Source organism: Lutra lutra, chromosome 1, assembly GCF_902655055.1.
Source record: "Lutra lutra chromosome 1, mLutLut1.2, whole genome shotgun sequence".
Lineage (NCBI taxonomy): Eukaryota > Metazoa > Chordata > Mammalia > Carnivora > Mustelidae > Lutra > Lutra lutra.
This window is the reverse complement of record NC_062278.1, coordinates 214588923-214607941: the sequence shown is the minus strand read 5'-3', so window position 1 is coordinate 214607941 and position 19019 is coordinate 214588923. Positions and strand designations below refer to the sequence as shown.

General features: G+C 51.1%; 3 protein-coding genes across 4 annotated transcripts; 2 read left to right on the top strand and 1 right to left on the bottom strand.

The window, feature by feature from the left end:
- The first annotated feature begins 2537 nt into the window (after positions 1-2537).
- Positions 2538-6468, top strand: CALR (calreticulin). The gene is made up of 9 exons (XM_047701051.1): positions 2538-2718; positions 3073-3174; positions 3363-3566; positions 4014-4108; positions 4195-4404; positions 4483-4596; positions 4687-4830; positions 5494-5586; positions 5680-6468. The coding sequence occupies exons 1-9, from the start codon at positions 2628-2630 to the stop codon at positions 5878-5880; spliced, it is 1254 nt and encodes a 417-aa protein (XP_047557007.1). The 5' UTR covers positions 2538-2627; the 3' UTR covers positions 5881-6468.
- Positions 6469-8075: 1607 nt separating this feature from the next.
- On the top strand, positions 8076-14326 carry RAD23A (RAD23 homolog A, nucleotide excision repair protein). 2 transcript variants are annotated; one of them, XM_047701081.1, is made up of 9 exons: positions 8076-8263; positions 9839-10000; positions 10168-10349; positions 10486-10541; positions 10675-10802; positions 11073-11151; positions 11284-11414; positions 13338-13502; positions 13584-14326. In XM_047701081.1, exons 1-9 carry the CDS (start codon positions 8192-8194, stop codon positions 13695-13697), a joined length of 1089 nt encoding a protein of 362 aa, XP_047557037.1. In that variant the 5' UTR covers positions 8076-8191; the 3' UTR covers positions 13698-14326. The 2 variants fall into 2 exon arrangements, with proteins under 2 accessions (XP_047557037.1, XP_047557030.1); XM_047701074.1 differs by having other exon boundaries at positions 11281-11414.
- A 508-nt stretch (positions 14327-14834) lies between these two features.
- Positions 14835-16687, bottom strand: GADD45GIP1 (GADD45G interacting protein 1). The gene is made up of 2 exons (XM_047701181.1): positions 16304-16687; positions 14835-15193 (listed from the first exon to the last, which is right to left on the bottom strand). Exons 1-2 carry the CDS (start codon positions 16651-16653, stop codon positions 14875-14877), a joined length of 669 nt encoding a protein of 222 aa, XP_047557137.1. The 5' UTR covers positions 16654-16687; the 3' UTR covers positions 14835-14874.
- Between the last annotated feature and the right edge of the window lie 2332 nt (positions 16688-19019).

The following is a 19019-nucleotide window of genomic DNA, read 5'->3' as shown; positions in this document are numbered from 1 at the left end:
GGGGAAGCAGGCTCCCCGATGAGCAGAGAGCCCGATGAGGGGCTCGATCCCAGGACCCTGGGACCATGACCTGAGCCGAAGGCAGAGGCTCTAACCCACTGAGCCACCCAGGTGTTATTTCATTTTCCCCCAAAACTTTTACATAGATATTAATATAATCCCCCTTTCACAGTTGTGAAAATGGTGGCTCAAAGGGTGATACGACTTCCCCACGATTCTACAAGCAGTTGGTAGAGATGGTGTCAGAAACTATAAACACTTCAGATCCCACTCCAATCACTGTATGCTCTGAGAAGATCAATGTCAGGGCAATAATGGATACCCTAATCAGTACTGGCCTCTAGAAATATAATGCAAGACACAAATCTAATTTTAAATTTTCTAGTGGCAGTGTTAAAAACAAAATGGATGAAATTAATCTGAAAAATCTACCAAACCTAATATGTCCAAATTATCATTTCAATACCATAAAATTACTAATGGAATATTTTGTTCTTTTTTCATAGTAAGTCTCCAAAATCCGATGTGTGTTTTATACCTAAGGCACATCTCAGTTGGGAACCACCTACATTTCAAATGGTTAATAGTTACAGGTGGCCAGTGGAGATTAGTGCGAGTAGATTCTAATTCCATTTATACCACTCAGCCAAGTTGCTTAGTCTTTCTGTGCCCATTTCCTTTCCTGGATAGAGATGAGGTTATGGGCTTATATCACAGATTTAAGTGAAATACTGCTCACACATGTACTCTTACTGCTGAAACTAAATTGAGTGTGGACCATGTGACAAGCACTATCATAAGAAGAACACCTTTACTTTACTGTAATGGTTTTACCATCACAATTACTATGTCAGCCTGATCATCCAATCCTGACCCCACAGTGAGGTCCTGATAAAAATTCAGTATGTGGATCTCCAAGTCCCTCCTTAGCTTCAAAGCACTTCCCTTGTTTTTGTATATTTAATTCTTCCAAGAGTCTTTCCTTCTTTCTGTCACACAGCAAGTAGGTTTTAAGTCTCTTTTGTGCCAGGTGTTGCAAGAGACACTGAGGGATGGTGAAGTGAATAAGACAGTCACAGGGTCTACCCTCAAGCAGGAAGCATCAAACTCATGTGTGCATGACATATGGTGGAAGGGAGGGAAGGTGAGAGGGTCACTGGCAGGCCAGGAGCGATCACCCCAAACTGGGGCTCCTCATGAGGGGGTGCAGTTTGGGTGATACTGGACATGCCTGCAGAAACCCAACTTCTTCAAGACTCCCAATTCCTCCTCTTTCTGAGTCCCCACCACTATCAGGGAAGGACCCCTTCCCCAGTCTTTTGTCAGAATTCCCCCCTTCCGCAGTCCACTTCTACGTTCCAAGGTCCAGGGCTGTTGCTCAGAGTTTGGGAAACCCCCAGTCCTCCTTCCTGCTTCCTGCAGCTTGGGGGCAGGGAGGCAGTGTCAGTCACTGTCAGTCACATGCCTCTGGCTTCAGAACACTCTAGACTCAGGGGTCCTGCCCATCTCCTTTGGACTTTATCTTCCCCACCATCTGTCTCTCTCTTTTTTTTTTTTCTTCTCCAACGGAACCCCCCCCTCCTCTCCTCTCTAGCCGTTTAGTTGCAAAAGCCAGGCCGTTTGTGGGAGACCACAGGCAGCGACCCCTTTACCGGCTGAGGGAGGGTTTAAAGGAGAGGCTGCGATTAGAGGAACAACCCTATCAAACTCTAGGAGCCACAGCCAATAGTTACATCTTCTAACCTTCCTTCTCTGTCCCAAGACAACCCTAACAGCTTTGAAAGCGATTCTGTAGGGCGGCACCTAGCCGAGGTTGCTCCTCCTATCCTCTTAGGGGCTCCTGTGACTTCAGAGGCTAAATGACTTGTCCCAGTCACAGAGCAGCAGTCTGACAGGCTGTCAGGGCACTAGGGACGACTAGGGACCAGAGAGGAGAGAGCTGGCACTTTACTTGCTAGCCTGCAGACTGTGGCACTGGGGTGAAGTTAGGACCCAGGTCCCCAGCCCCTAAGCTCTCATGCCCTTTGCCCCATCTTAGCCTGGGGCAGGGGAGAGCTAGAGCGAGCGCGTCGGAGTGGGGGCTCCCCAGCTGCAGAGTAGAAAGTGGTTAGGAAAACCGTGCCCACACCTCCCCGCAGAGGGATGAAAGAGCGAGCGCGGGCAGGACCCAGGTCCCGCGCGGTGACACGGGCACTCGCGCGCGTTCTTTAAACGCCCAGACCCGGGAGCTAAGCGAGCGGGCTAGGGCGGGGTTGGGTTTAGGTCTGGTCACATGACCTGGGCAGAAGGGGCTCGAGGCCCCCACCACACCGGTGGGCGGCCCCCACAACGCGTGGTCGACCTTCATTGGCCAGTTGTGTGGCCAATAGAAATCGGCCATCTGGGAACCCTGCGTTCCGAGGCACAGCCTAACATGCTCAGACGACAAGAGTCCAATGGAAAGTCAGGGCCGTAGCAGCAGACCAATGATAAGGCGCGGAGGGAGGGACAAGAGGCCGGGCCAGGTTGGTTTGAGGGGCGGTAGGGTATAAAAGCTCGCGGTCGGCGGCAGCGTCTGTCCCTACTGCAGAGCCGCCGCCGGAGGAGAGATTTAAAGGGCCCGCGCGCCGCCGCCCCCTCGGCCCGCCATGCTGCTACCCGTACCGCTGCTGCTCGGCCTTCTCGGCCTGGCCGCTGCCGAGCCCGCCATCTACTTTAAGGAGCAGTTTCTGGACGGAGGTAAGGCCTGGTCCCGTCTCGAGGCCGTCCCGACGACGAGGGCGGCCCGTCAGCCTAGATTTGCGTTGTTCCCGTGTAATTACTGCTTAGAGGACCAATACGGTGGGCTCCGGGGACGAGAACCGCCGGCGAGCCTCCCTTCCATGTCCCTGGGGAGCGTCGAGGGTGCAGCAGACTCCCGCGGCGGGAGTTAGGATTTGCTGGAGAGGCCTTTAAGCCATTGAAGGTGTCAAACTAGAGGATGGGGTGGGGTCAGTTAAGGGTTGTCTGTTTCCCAGTCTTTGGGGCCACTGGGAGATACTCAGTGGGAAGAGATCAGTAGGGCGGCACTGACCTGCCACTTTGATCCCCTAGACGGGTGGACCGACCGCTGGATCGAATCCAAACACAAGTCAGATTTTGGCAAATTTGTCCTCAGTTCCGGCAAGTTCTACGGTGACCAGGAGAAGGATAAAGGTAAGATCCTGGGGCTGGTGGGGGTTCGGATTCAGGAGGACTTCCTGGAGGAAGCCCTGCACTTACACAGCCTGGTTATCCCCCATGAGCAGGGCAGGGGGAGGAAGGGGCAACCCTCATGTGTCTCCAATGCTTAGGGTCCTGGAAGGTTGGGGCTGAGCCATGACCTCACTATGGTCTCCTGCTAGGGCTGCAGACGAGCCAGGATGCCCGCTTTTACGCTTTGTCGGCCAGATTTGAGCCCTTCAGCAACAAGGGCCAGACACTGGTGGTGCAGTTCACCGTGAAACACGAGCAGAACATCGACTGTGGGGGCGGTTACGTGAAGCTTTTTCCAGATGGTCTGGACCAGACCGACATGCACGGAGACTCTGAATACAACATCATGTTCGGTGAGGGGCCCCACCCTGGTCCTGACCTTTGATTTGTTAGAGGGAGACTAAAATCTCAGGGGTTCTTTAAAGCCCCTGACAGGTAGTTTTGAGAACACGAGAAGTACTTATGTAGTTAAGGCTTGTTTTTGGAAGGGAGGCTGAGAATGTTGCATTGTTGTTGTTGGTCTGAAACTGGTAGTTTATGGGATTTTCTGTAGCTCTTTCCTGATATTACAAGTAAGGGCATTAAATTCTAGAGCTGGTTTTTGATTTTTTTGTTGGTTTGTTTTGTTTTTTTCTTTTCCTTTCCTTTTTAAAAGGCTACACTTTTACTCCTTAGTACCAGTCAGGGTCTGATTCCTGTCCTGTGACCCTTCACAGACCTGAAGCAAGTCTTCCTTTGTAAAGGGGAGCTTTGCAATGGCAGGCAGCTTCTTGGTCTGACTGCACTCGCTTTTCACCTAGGCCCCGATATCTGTGGCCCCGGAACCAAGAAAGTTCACGTCATCTTCAACTACAAGGGCAAGAACGTCCTGATCAACAAGGACATCCGTTGCAAGGTGTGACTGGGGGTGGTGACAAATGGCGATAGGGGAGTCTCAGGCCAGCATGGTGGGCGGGGCCACTCATCTCCCACCCTCTTCAGGATGATGAATTCACACACCTGTATACCCTGATTGTGCGGCCGGATAATACCTATGAGGTGAAGATTGACAACAGCCAGGTGGAATCAGGCTCTTTGGAGGATGATTGGGACTTCCTCCCTCCCAAGAAGATAAAGGATCCCGATGCTTCAAAGCCTGAAGACTGGGATGAGCGGGCCAAAATTGATGATCCCACAGACTCCAAGCCTGAGGTTGGTGCTTGGGCAGAGGCTCCCCATGTGGAGGGTGCAGAGGACCCTGGGTTGACTGTCTTTTTTATGTACCCTCAGGACTGGGACAAGCCTGAGCACATCCCTGACCCTGATGCTAAAAAGCCAGAGGACTGGGATGAAGAAATGGATGGAGAGTGGGAACCACCTGTGATTCAGAACCCTGAGTACAAGGTGACCTGGGGCTCTGAGCAGGGTAGGGGTGCCCAGTGGGTAGCACACCGACCACCACTCAACCACTGGTTCCTTTTTCCCCTTCTGCAGGGCGAGTGGAAGCCCCGGCAGATTGACAACCCAGATTACAAGGGCACTTGGATCCACCCAGAGATTGACAACCCTGAGTACTCCCCTGATACCAACATCTATGCCTATGAAAACTTTGCTGTTCTGGGCTTAGATCTCTGGCAGGTGAGACGTATAGGGGATTCCTAGAGTACTTAAATGTTCAGGGTCATGCAGGAGGAAAGGGATGGTAGCATTAAACCTCGGGCAGATCTGAGCCCAAAGTGGGGCTTTTCCTGAAGAATTTCCTGGTCTGTTGTTCCAGAGTTCTCACAGCAGCCACTTTGAGGCTCTGCTTATTATGTGCCAGATACCTTTCTAAGTTCCTTTATGCAAACAAATTTAACTGCTCTTAACAACCAGAAGTTGGTTAGATAACTTTGTTAGGAAATTAATTTCAGGGGTACTTGTCTGACTTGGTAGAGTGTGCAATTTTTGATCTCAGGCATGAGTTCAAGCCCAGCATCGCGAATAGAGCCTACTGGGAGAAAAAAAGAACGTGACTACGAGAAAAAATTTTTCGAAAAATTCCATTTTGGAGGGACCAAATTTTTGTCAGTTTTCTTAAGTAATAAACATTTTATGCCTAGAATGGTGCCTGGCATGTAGTAGGTACTAGAAAAATATTTGAAGAGACTGAGAGATGCCATTTTATGGATGAAAAAAATCAAAGGGCATTGTGTAGTTGTCATGGGAATATGGCGGGGGGGTTTGGGGGGGACTTGTCCAAGGCCAGGGACATCCGATGTCCCCTCTGACCACCTCTCCATCCATCTTCCTGTCCCCCAGGTCAAGTCTGGCACCATCTTCGACAATTTTCTCATCACCAACGATGAAGCATATGCAGAGGAGTTTGGAAACGAGACCTGGGGTGTCACGAAGGTGGGCCCAGGGTCTGGTCCTGGACTGGGGGGGGGGGGGTTGGCAGGCCTGGTGGGTGAGGGCGAGGGCCTGAGGTATGTGGTCTGTGTACAGGCGGCAGAAAAGCAGATGAAGGACAAGCAGGACGAGGAGCAGAGGCTAAAGGAGGAAGAGGAGGACAAGAAACGCAAGGAAGAGGAGGAGGCAGACAAGGAAGATGAGGAAGACAAGGATGAGGATGAGGAGGATGAAGATGACAAGGAGGAAGAGGAAGAGGAAGATGCTGCCGCTGGCCAGGCCAAGGATGAGCTGTAGGGGCCATGCCACTGCCTCTAGGGCTGGACTGAGGCCTGAGCGCTCCCGCCGCAGAGCCGGCTGCGCCAAATAATGTCTCTATGAGACTGGAGAACTTTCATTTTTTTTCCAGGCGGGTTCTGATTTGGGGTGGATTTTGGTTTTGTTTCCTCCCCTCTTTTTTTTTTTTTTTTTTTTTTTAAACTGGTGTTTTGTCTTTGATTCTCCTTTAGCCCTTATTCCTGATCCTCCTCTTTCTTGACATCTTTGCCTTCCTCTGTCCCCTTCTCTCCCCAGTTCCCTTAGTTCCCCTCCAACCTGAAAGGGGCAGGGGAGTGTGGAAGAGAAGCCCCAGGCCCAAGATGCCATCTGCTTTCCTTCCTGATCCCAGAGGGGGGGCAGGAGAAGAGGGTGGCATCCCCAGCCCCCAGCACTGAGGAAGAACAGGGCTCCTAGGGCCTGAGCTCTGACCCCCACCCACCACCTCCCTTTTCCCCCTGCTCCCAGGACTGGGCCACTTCTGGGTGGGGCGTTGGGTTCCAGCTTGGCTCACACTGAGAATGTAAGAACTACAAACGAAATTTCTATTAAATTAAGTTTTGTGTCTTCCTCCTGTGTCTCCTTCTGGGGGAGGTGACTCTTGAGTAAGGCTCATTTTCCAGCAGCGCAAGTGTTGGTTGAATGTCCCCATAAGGTTCAAGGGGCTGTTGTTTCCCCTCACAACCTCAAAACAGTGAGAAAATAGTGATAGAAGTGCCATTACAAATATTCTACATACTAACTCATTGAATCTTTGCACCAGACTGGTGGTTTTTGTTTCTAGTACCAATTCAGTTGGATGAGGTTGAGCTCCAGAATTTGAGTAGGGGAGGGCTATGAACCCACACTGTGGCACCATTTCATGCCATCCATTTCCCAGTGAACCATGTATATACCTCTTAACAAGCAAGACTACATAGAACGATTGGACCATTTTAAACATTTCTTAATACTACTCAGTAGCTATAATACAGGTACAGAGATGGTAAATAATAGCACCATCAGTGGTCTTTGAATTCTCAGAGTAAAAGAGATGGCCCCAAGGAGGGTGCAGAGATGACAGACCAACAAGGTCTAGGACCCCTGGGGCTTCGCCCATCACTTTGGGTCCAGGAGGCTGCCTGTGAAGTTCAGTAGGTGGTCTGGGGCTTATGTCCCTTGTTGCAGGAGAGAGGCAAGAAGCCTTCAACAGCCTGGCGCACTGTGGTGGAAATGTCTAGGCTCTACACCAGAAGGGAAAAAGCAACAGGACCTGGTTACAGTTGTGCCATGGGTGAGGTGTCCGGTAACTGCTTTGTTCTGGACTTGAGTGCTTGAACGGAAACTAAAAAGCAGGTTTGGAGGCAGGTAATGGTCAGTTTAGGGTGGGAGCACCCCCACCCAGTAACTGGGAGATGATCTCAGCCTTTGGCCAATTAATCCTTCAATTCCTTGTTCATGGATGGGCCTCCATGCTTCCCACCCGGGTCCAATGGCCTAGCTCCACCCCTCTGGGTATCCTCCAGAATTGGTGCAACCAGGGAAAGTCTCCGGAGAGAATTCTGTCTTCAGAGTAAAGAATCCTGGAAAGGTGACAGTTTCCTTAAATACTTGCGGGGTCAGACTGGGGATAATGGGGTGAACAAAGTGGTTGGGTGAGGAGCAGCAGAGAGGTGGGACACCCAGGAGCTAGTACTACAGGTTCATTCCAAAAATCCAGTTCTCCCTCAGGAATGAATGAGACCCCAAATTGGCCCCCTGTCCCTGCTTCCACGGACAAATGTTTTTAGAATTTTCATTTTTTTAGTTGTTGGTGATCTTTTGAGTATCTTTCCAGTCCTGAGTGAGGGTTCCTGTGAGGGCGGCCAAACCAGAACAAAACTCATTTGGGAAACAAAAAAATGAAGAAATAAAAATATTTACAAGTACACGAAAAATTTTGTTCAATATAATCAACAAACTCATAAGGGCATGAAAAGGGAGCTTGTCGGAGCCATTTTGTGGCCGTATGACGTCACCGCTAACGGGCATGGCGTCACTCAGGACGCCACGTGATGCGTATGCATGCTGAATGAGAAGCTACCTCCGGGAGCCGAGTTTAGTCTGCGCATGCCTGGCCAGAGGCCTCTTTTTTTGCGCATGCCCACCAAGGCTAAGGGGGGGCGCGCGCAGGTCACGTGTTCTGGTGGTCGGCGCGCGCACCGCCTGCCCCGGAAGCGGTCGGCTCGCGGTGCGGCTGGGCGCTAAGATGGCGGCGGCGTGAGTTGCATGTTGTGTGAGGATCCCGGGGCCGCCGCGTCGCTCCGGCCCCGCCATGGCCGTCACCATTACGCTCAAAACTCTGCAGCAGCAGACCTTCAAAATCCGCATGGAGCCTGACGAGACGGTGGGAGCTGGACCGGAGCCCGGGAGTGGGAACGACGGGTGCCGGGGGGGGGGGGGGGGGGGGGGGGGGGGGGGAGGAAGGGATCCCGACAGGAGGGGCGGGGAGGACGGCGCGGGCGGGGTTCTGCCCACCCCTCCCAGCCTCCTGACTTTCCCGAACCTCCGTTTGGTTCTCGGCCCAGCCCCCGGCCACTCGTGCTGATGGCACTTATGGGCCGGTCTCCGGACGAGGCCCCACCTCCGGGGCACCCATCAGGCCCCAGCTTCAATGTCAGCGCCCTCGCGGGTCGCGGGAGCCACAGGCTCAGATTCCCGGCCGGGCCACGCTCTCTGGGACCGGGGCTCCGAGTTCCCAGCTTTGCAGCATCTCCTCGGGACGTTGGTGGCTGAATTTGGGAGTAGTGATCAGGAGATCCCGAGTGGTGACGGCAGTGACGATAATAATGATAATAAACGGCCTGAGTGTCAGTGGTCTGTGTTTGTTGACGATTTGTTCTTTACCACCTGCTGAGCGATTTAGTGTTATTTTACTAAAAATGCAAAACAAACTTATTTGAGCCATTTTGACAATTTCACTCCATTTTATAGGTGTGGGAGTTTAAGAATTAGAGAACTTTGCTACAGTCACATAAAGCAAGTGATGGCAGAACGGGGATTCATATTTGGTTTTGCTTCATGTGAGAGCCCATAGTGTAAACATTGCGTTGCGTTTTTAGCTGAAAAGAGACTTAGGAGCTAACAGACGTACTGAACGTCTAACTATGTGTTTGGCACTTTTGGAACAACTACCTCATGAAGGAGACCCTGAACTCTACGTGTTGTAGAAAAGCACTCCTGTTTTTCAATTAGTCCAACTATTTGACTTTGGGCAAGGTACTTAATCTTTCTGTACCTCTGTTTCTCAAACATAAAATGGGATTAATAGCTACTTCATGCAGTGGTGAGGCTTTAAAAGTGATACTATACACTTAGTATTGTCCCCATAAGATGCTTTTGGCACTGAGCAGTGTCAGCAGTGTGGAATGAAGAATCTTACCTCTCTTTTATTCTCTTTTCTTTTTTTAAAAAAGATTTTATTTATTTGAGAGATCACAAGTGGGCAGAGAGTCGGTGGAGGGGGGGATAGCTAGTTCCCCGCTGAGCAGAGAGCCCTGGATGCAGGGCTCCATCCCAGGACCCTGAGACCATGACCCAAGCCGAAGGCAGAGGCTTAACCCACTGAGCCACTCAGGCGCCCCTCTCTTTTTTTTTTATTTTTCATCATACTTTACGTTATGTGAAGTCATACTTGTTTTTTCTTTTCCTCGCATTAGTATTACTTTTGGGGAAGTGGGGACTTGTGCTGAGTTTTGTTCTGTGTTATATTATGTACTCAATACTTAGAGTAGCACCTGGTGTGTAGCGTTTGGTGAACACTCCATCGAATGGTGGGATAGGCAAACAAATTGGAATCTGGCATGGTTGACTACGGAGCTTAGTTTCTCTGCCATTGAGGCTTGTGGTCTCTTCCCCTCCTCCCCCTGCCCCACTCAAGAAAGAATCTTGAGGTTTGCAATGAGTGTTCCTCTCCTTCCAGGTGAAGGTGCTAAAGGAAAAGATAGAAGCTGAGAAGGGTCGTGATGCCTTCCCTGTGGCTGGACAGAAACTCATTTATGCTGGCAAGATCCTGAGTGATGACGTTCCCATCAGGGACTATCGCATTGATGAGAAGAACTTTGTGGTTGTTATGGTGACCAAGGTAGGTGAAGTGTGCTGGTTGGGAGGGTGGGTGAATTAGCTGGGGAGTTGACAAAGAGCCAGTGTGCCCAGGAGAGATTAGCTATGAATAGGGTGGGGCTGAGAAGGGATGGGGTGTTGGGGCTAGATAGGGAAATTGATGCCTGCTCCTTTTTCTGGGTGTCACAGGCCAAAACTAGCCCAGGCACCTCAGTACCCCCAGAGGCCTCACCCACTGCTGCCCCGGAGTCCTCCACATCCTTCCCTCCGGCCCCTGCCTCAGGCATGTCCCATCCCCCACCTACTGCCAGAGAGGACAAGAGCCCATCGGAGGAATCAGTCCCCACGACATCCCCGGAGTCCGTGTCAGGGTAAGGCCAGGGAGCAGAAGCCCCACCTTGGGCCCTGTCCTCCCAGCACATTCCAGTACATACATGTTCCTACTTAACCTGGGGGAGGGCAAGCCGCCAGAAGCCAGGGTCCGATTTCTCTCTCTTGAATTTGCAGCTCTGTTCCCTCTTCAGGTAGCAGCGGGCGAGAGGAAGACGCAGCATCCACGCTAGGTGGGTGGGTGGTCCCCAGGGCAGAAGCAGTTGGGTGCCCCAGCCAGCAGCTGGGCCTTGTGTGGGTGTGGGAGGGTCTGGGAGCTACCCTTCTCCCTCTTTGGTGACCCAGGCCTTGCTGCTCCCTCCACAGTGACTGGTTCTGAGTATGAGACGATGCTGACAGAGATCATGTCCATGGGCTATGAGCGGGAGCGGGTCGTGGCCGCCCTGAGAGCCAGCTACAACAACCCCCACCGAGCCGTGGAGTATCTACTCACGGTGAGGTGGGGCTGCTCCCTCCTGGGGAGGCCTCAAGGGAGTACATGGGCTTACGTGCCCTGACGGGTGGTCAGAGAGGCAAAACCTGCCCTCTGAAGGCTTTGGGTTGTGGTTCCAGCCAGGAAAGGCTTCCTGCAGGAGCCTGGACATGAGTGATGGGGTGGGTCTATGGAGGGCAGGGCCGAGGCCTCACCTGTCTTCTGCCAGGGCTGAGTATGCAGAAGGGAGGCAGTTCTGATGTGCATTAGAACTAAATAGGACCCCTGACAGGGAATTCCTGGGAGCCCCGAGCCAGAACATGGTTCTGTCCAGGAGAGCCAGGTGTCGGAGCAGCCAGCCACAGAAGGAGGTAAGCGGACTGGGAGATGTGTATGTTGGGTGTCTGCTGTCAAGGTGTCAGACTCCGCCCTCCCTACACTGGCTCCCAAGCTTCTGGGCGTCCAGCATGCTGTCTGACTATACATCTTTCTTCTGCTAGCAGGAGAGAACCCCCTGGAGTTCCTGCGGGACCAGCCCCAGTTCCAGAACATGCGGCAGGTGATTCAGCAGAACCCAGCTCTGCTGCCTGCCCTGCTCCAGCAGCTGGGCCAAGAGAATCCTCAGCTTTTGCAGGTGCGGCCCTGGGGGTGGAGAGAGCCAGGGTAGACACCACCTCCACTCCCCTGTGGGTACCATGGCCCCAGAAACTAGCCTTGCCTAGTGTGGTATATAGGAGCCCCCTCTGTGTTTGGAAAGCAGGACTAGCGACAGCCCCCTGCTGCTCTTGATCTAATGATCTTCCTGGTTTCATGTAATTTTCTCTCTCTTTTTTTTTTTTAATTAAAATATTTATTTGACAGGGATCACAGGCAGAGGGACAGGTTTTTTTTTGTTTTTTTTTTTTAAGATTTTATTTATTTATTTGACAGAGAGAGAGAGAGATCACAAGTAGGCAGAGAGGCAGGCAGAGAGAGGGGGAAGCAGACTCCCCGCTGAGGAGAGAGCCCGATATGGGGCTCGATCCCAGGACCCTGGGATCATGACCCGAGCCGAAGGCAGAGGCTTTAACGCACTGAGCTACCCAGGCGCCCCTCATGTAATTTTCTCAAATACCTTAACGAGGTGTGGGTGCCGCTGTTACCATCTCACAGAGGAAGATTCCAGAGGTCTGGAGCAGTGTGGCAGCTAGTGTGGTGTGTGTCTGCCTCTGGGTCCTTTGCTCTACCTTCTGGGTCTTTCAGCTTTAGCTTGACCTCACGCACAGTTAGTGCATCCTAAGTGCATACAAGGTTGTATGGCACCATCGAGGACTGGTGTGTCCCAGTTAGCTCTGGGACCACGGTGCTCAGCAAGGTTCCATCCTGCCCTTGAAGGTTCCTAAGCAGAGGGGCAGTGGACCCTGGATGTGACAGGGTTTTCTGGATCGTCTGTAAAGGCCTGGTTTAGGGCCTGTCATCTGCTGCTGCTCCTTCACTCAGTCCCTTTTGCTGGCTCCTCCTGCTTACCTTCTCCAGGTGTTAAAGGGCACGGGCTGCACGCCTTTATTTCTCATTTCTGTTTAGTGTTCCCTGTATTATCATCTTGAGCAATGATGTGCCCCCAGATCAATGTAACCAACCGGGACCTCCAAATGCCACACTTAACCCATGGCTGACTTGACACAAACATGAGAGGGCCTTGTAGACGTCTAAGACTTCAGAGCAGATCCTCCTCCCAGCCCTCCCCATCCCCACAAGGCTTGAGCCTCGGCCCTGTGCCTGCTGGGGTGGGCCATCACCTGTCTTCTCAGAACATCTCACTCTGTCCGGCCCTGCACTCAGCCCCTGCAGCAGCCATCTCACCTCCCCACCCAGTTCCCCGGCTGTCCCCCCAGGGGCACCGCCTGCACAGTGCATTCTCCACCAGGAGCCAGACTCCTGAAAAAACTTTTTGAGGTGAAGTAAAAGTTAGACATACATCAAAACAGAACTGTAGAGAGTTGTAGAACCTGCAGGTATGCAACACCCAGATGAGTTAGGTCTTTTTGACATGTACACAGATCACGTCTTTCTCTCTTCACTGGGGTGTCCTTTCATACTAGAAGACACTAGAAGAAAGCAGGTCGGGTCTTTGCCTTCATGTCTTTGTTTTGTCCCCTTTCTGCTGTTTGTTTCCTTTGTTCCTGCCACATAATCTTGTTTCTGGGATTTGTTAAGTGCATTTCTGTTTCCAGGCCTTTGCACTTACTGTTCTATCTCCCATCTTGCAGATCACGGGCCTTTCTTCCCTGGCCTGCAGGACTTTTTCTGTAGAGTCCAGTGTTGGCACTACTGTATGCCAGGTCCCCTATTTCCATTGTAAATAATGACCTGTTTATTTGCTTACAGCCTCTCTCCCTCCCCCGGAGCATCAGCTCCACCAGGACAGGCCTGTATCCACTATTGCGTTGCTCTTTGGCCAGCATAGGCCGCCTCTGAACGTGTGCTGAGAGAATGAAAAAGCAGGGCGGTGATCGGGACCTGGTGGGTGGGCATCAGGTGCTGGGGCTCACAGTCCCTTCCCCTCTGTCTCCCACAGCAAATTAGCCGGCACCAGGAGCAGTTCATCCAGATGCTGAATGAGCCCCCCGGGGAGCTGGCAGACATCTCTGATGTGGAGGGTGAGGGGGGTGCCATAGGTGAGGAGGCCCCGCAGATGAACTACATCCAGGTGACACCACAGGAGAAAGAAGCTATAGAGAGGGTAAGAGGCCTGGCTTGGGGGGTGACCTCCCTGGTGGGCAGGGCCCCCAGCCCCTGCTCATACCCACCCATCTTCCTGCAGTTGAAAGCCCTGGGCTTCCCGGAGAGCCTGGTGATCCAGGCCTACTTCGCTTGTGAAAAAAACGAGAACCTGGCTGCCAACTTCCTCCTGAGTCAGAACTTTGATGACGAGTGATGCAGGGAGGCCAGGCCGCCCCCCCCAACCTCCCCATCCCCCAACTCCACAAAAGTTTTATAAAAGAAAAAAATATATATATATTCATGTTTATTTAAGAAGTGGAAAAAAATCAAAAACTTTAAAAAAAAAACAAACAAACCCTATTTCCCATCTTCCTCAAGTGGCCCCCGTTCCCATCTTGGCCTGAGAAGACCCAGGCCAGACAGCTGTCTCCCATCCCCCGCCCCAGCCCTGCCTGCTCTAAGAAACTGGCAGGACTGGAGGTGACAGATGGGCCCCTCTTGGCCTCTGTCCCAGCTCCCTGCAGCCAGATGGAGAGGCGGCTGCTTGCTTCCCCCTCCCCTGAAGAGCCCCTGAGACCTCCCCCCCCTTCTTCCAGGGTGAGGGGAAGCTGGAGCCCCAACCTTTCCATCTGGGGTAAACTCAAGAGGCCCAAGGACCCCCTCCCCAGTCTGGCCTTGGTCTCTGGCCTGTATCCCTTTGCTGGAGAGGTTGAGGCCTGGTTTGTCCTACCTGGGGAGGCAGTAACATCAGAGCTGTTCTGGAGGCTAAGGCCACGCCCTTGACCCCAGGACAGAACCGTGTCTCTGATAAAGGTTTTGAAGTGAATAAAGTTTTAAAAGCCAGTACTGTGGTGTGTGCCTACTGGAGCTTCCTACTCCAGCTTGTCTGGGTCTGGGGGCTAGTTGGGCACAGGTGATAATGGCTATGCTGCGAAGGGGCAGAGTGGTCTGTCAGCCTCTGCAGATTGGGGCTCCCAGTGTCTCCCACCCCCCCTTGAGGCTATCTCATTCCCAGGCAGTGGGCCCCAGCCCCAACTTAGCCTTGGAAGGGCTGTTTCTCCCTACCCCCCACCATCACCACCACAGTCTGTTTTGGCTACACTTCCCCCCCTAGTAATTGGCTAATTACTGGAGATTGATGTTGGTAAACAGAAGCCTCCTTCTTCTCTGCCATCTGCTCCGCCATTATTTCCCCATTGCATCCCCCTTTCTACTCCTGAAGCCCCAGTTAGTCGGCATGGCCTAGAGTCCCTGAGTGAGCAGAGCCAGGAAGGGTGGGGGAGTCTCTGGCCCCAGGTGTTTGGGGGGGCCAGGAAGGGGCATGATGAGAGAAGACACAGCTCTCCAGGGCTGGGGCTGTCGGGCAGCAGATTTTATTGGGAGAGGCTAGCTCAGGAACTGGGAGCCACAGAGGCTTCGGAGTCTTGGGCCGCAGCAGCAGCCAGTGCAGCAGCTCGTGCCTCCTTCTTCTGTCTTTGTTTCTCCTCCTTGAGGCGTTTGCGCTGCTGCTTCTCCAGGTCCTGCAGCAGCTCCTGGAAGCGGGCACTCCTCGGGTCCACATGGTAGCCCAGGCGTTCCTGGGCCTCAGCCTGCAGTCGGGCCCGCCGCTCCCTGTCGGCCTGCTCCTTTTCCCTGCGCTCCTGCTGCTGCCGCCGCCAGTTCTCAATCATCTGTGGCATCTTGGCCATTCTCTCTGCAATGAGCTGCTCCCTGCAGGGGAGGGTAGAGTGATGAAGACATCCAGCTAGAAAAGGAGCATCCATCCACCTATAGTGCCCCCCCCCATGAAAAACTGGGAAGACCTGTGGTCATTAAAACAGGAAAAGTCCCAGACAAGTGAAGTAACAGGCAGGAGGGATGAATTAATTTGTGTGTGACCCTGAGCACGGGAGAGCCAACCCCCCCACTCCCCGAGGAGACCCCAAGTCAACTCGGCATTTTACTGAGCTGCCTGAGCCAGAGAGCTGAACACCATATCGCCATTCCCACAGCACACTCTCTGATCCTTCAGACATCGCTGAGCGCCTAGTGTATGCCAGGCCCCATTGTAAAGGCAAGAAATGGATTGGACCTTGCTCTCCAATCCTACGACTTTGTAGGTCCCAGTCACAGTCCCATTTTTAAGGATTAGAAAGGTGAAGCTGAAAGATCTAAAGCCCCCATGGCAGAGTCATCTAGCTGCGATGGGGTGGAGCCTGGGGTTCACATTCTAGCTTCACCTTTTACTGCCTGGGTGACTAGACAGGTGACTCCACAAACTCCCAGGCTTTGGTTTTTCATCTCTACAATGAGGGTGATCCCCTCTTCCTCTTAGAGTTATTGTGAGGACAAGAACAATAAAAAGCGGGAACAGGCTTGGCCTTCTCCACCAATTTGCCTGCCCTCTAAGAAGCGACGCCTTCCCGACGTTCCTGGTCTTGCATTCTTCAAGTCTAATCCTTCAGACCTGTCTCCAAGTCTGACCTCTGCCCTTGACTCCAGGCCCCATCACTCTTCCCCAGCCACAATGACCTCCTGGCAGCTCCTTAAAGCCTAATTCCTACCTCCGGGTCTTCGCACCTTTTACCAGGAACACTCCCTAGGATCTCCCCATTGCTATGTCTGGTCATTCAGGTCTCTAAGGATCAACTGCTTGGAGAGGTTCGAGGTCTCAAACCAAAGCCGTTCTCTGGCACACACATTTTTCAGTTTTATCTTCCTAATGGTTCCCTGTCGCCATTTAAATTATCTTGTTCTCTGCTGTGTGCTCAGCACCTGGGACAAGGCCTTACACATAGGAGGTCCTCAGCCCACAACCCCCGCCTGCCCGACCGCACACACCTGGCCTGGCGCTTCTGCTCCTCCGCCAGCTGCTGCACGCGCAGCGACTCCTGCATGGCCGCCAGGCTCGGGAACCATTCGCGCTCCTCAGCCTCCAGTTCGCGCAGCTGCTCCCGCGACGGCCACAGCGAACCGGCGGCCACCCCGGAGGCGGCGCCGTGCCGCGCAAACTGCTTGGCCGCGTAGCGCGGCCCCAGCTGCCAGCGCGGGGTCAGCGGGTCGTCAGGGTCCGGCCACCAGGGCCCTGGCGAGCGGCTCGGGGGCGGCGGCGCCCGGTAGTTACGGGAGCCCCGGCCCAGAATCGCCGGCACCTCTAGCAAGCTGCGCGTCCGCCACACGGGCGCCGCCATCTTGGCTGTGCGGGGTCCTCGCGGGCCGGCCGGGGTGGCCACAGCACTGCCTGCGCGCGAGGTCCGAAGGCAGCCTGGGCGGGGCGAGGGGCGTCCCTGCGGCCTAAGTTCCGGGCAGGGGAGAGGAGGGAGTAACAAATGTCCTATACATCCTTAAGTATAATTTAAATTTTTATTTTAGCAGTTATTTATTAAAATCTCACTAAGTTTTAATTTTATACATTTAAGGTAGCATTTGATTTTTTATTTCAAAATTTAAGTGTCTGAATTTTAACTATTTAAAAATTTAAATATTACTTCAGTTTGAAGTTTAATCTACGTATTACTTTATATTAAATTTTATTTTTAAGTTACTTTATATTTTAAATATTTAGAATCTTTTTAAGATGTTCGTTTAAATATTTAAATTTCATTTTAAATACTTGAATATTTTTATAACATTAAGTATTCATTTTTTATGCTTTATTTTATGCTTTTAAATTTGATTTTTAATATCTCAAGATTTTTATTTTAAAGAATTGTTTAAAACAGTACCTAGACAATTTTAAATATTTAAATTTCTACTTAAAATATAAAAGTATGATTAAGATATATATGTAGAAATTTTAAAATTTTATTGTAAACATGTTATTACTTTTTGCCTTTTAATTTAATTTTTTATATTTAACAATATTTAAAATGTTTGATCAAAATGCAGCAATTAGACAGTATTTTTTAAGAACAGGATTTTAGCCTTAAAAAGGACGGAAATTCTGTCTCGTGCTGCAACATGGTTGAACCTGGAAGACATTATGCTGAGTGAAATAAGCCAGTCACAAAAGAACATACATCATGTGATTCCACTTATATGAGGACTTTGGAGTAGCCAAATTCATAGACACAGAAAGTAGAATGAATGGTGGTTGGCAGGGACAGAGAAGACAAAGAATGGGAGTTAGCGTTTAATGGAGACAGAGTTCCTGTTTGAGAAGATGAAAAGGTTCTGGAAATGCATGATGTGCTTAATAGCACTGAACAGTACATTGAAAATGATGAAAATGGTATGTTTTTATCTCTCTTACACACACACACACACACACACACTGAACAGTACATTGAACTCTTACACACACACACACACACACACTGAACAGTACATTGAAAATGATGAAAATGGTATGTTTTTATCTCTCTTACACACACACACACACACACACACACACACTCACTGCGGTTCCCCGGGTGAACTAGCAAGCCTGGAGAGGAATGTCCAGAATTTATAACCTCAGCATATATATCATTTACGTCAATCCCAAGCTGGAAACAGCGGGCACCCGAGTCCGTTCACAGCAGAATGGAGACCTAAATTTTGATGTTTCAACCATCAGAATACTACGCAGGAATGCAAGAGTAGAAATTACAGCTGGGTGTAATCTCAGCGTGGGTAATCCTCAGGGACAGCATTTGCAACAAAGGAGACAGGGCCCAAGGGATTCCTTTTCATGAGGGAGTGTTTTTCACTGTGTAAAGTTTACACAAATTGTCCTTTTTATGTAAAGTGGAAAAATCCTGGTGTAGTTATGGATGCAAACCCTTAGGGGTAAAGGCAAGGCAGCAATCACTCGAAATCAAAATGGGGGTGAGGGGCTGTCGGGGTAGTGGTCATTCCGGGGGGGCAGGGGGAGAGGGTCACTTGGTAACTGGTCCTTGAGCTGGACATTCCTGTTCTGTTTGCTTTTGGACTGTACTTAATGTTTGTTTGTTTGGTTTTTAAGATTTTATCAGAGAGGGCAAGCGAGCACCAGCAGGGGGAGGGGCAGGGGGAGAAGCAGTCTCTGCCCTGAGCAAATAGCCCAATGTGGGGCTTGATTTCAGGACCCTGGGATCATGACCTGAGCCGTAGGCCGATGCTTAACCGACTGAGCCACCCAGGTGTCCCTAATGTTATTTCTTGATCTGGGCTATAGGAGCACCTGAGTTATAATTATTCTGTAAGCTGTGTATGTGTGGGCTGCATACTTTCCTGTAGATTTATTATACTTTGTTAGTGAAAAAAATAAAATACAACCAACAAAAAGGATTACAGTGAGAAATCATACTCCCACCTGTCTCCTATACCCCCTGCCCCCCCGCCTGAGCTCCTCCCCTGACTTGTGTTAGTTTCTTGTGTACCCTAGAGCATTGCTTTAGACATTGTCATTTATAGTGTTAACGAATTATTTCGCAAGGACAGATGAATACAGTCACATATGTCATCACCCAGAGCTAGCAGATATTAACACTTTGACAAGATCGCTTCAGATCTTTTTTTAAATGGAAGTGTAGTTGACATACAATATTATGTTAGTTCAGGTGTTCAATGTAGTGCTTTGACAATTGCACACATT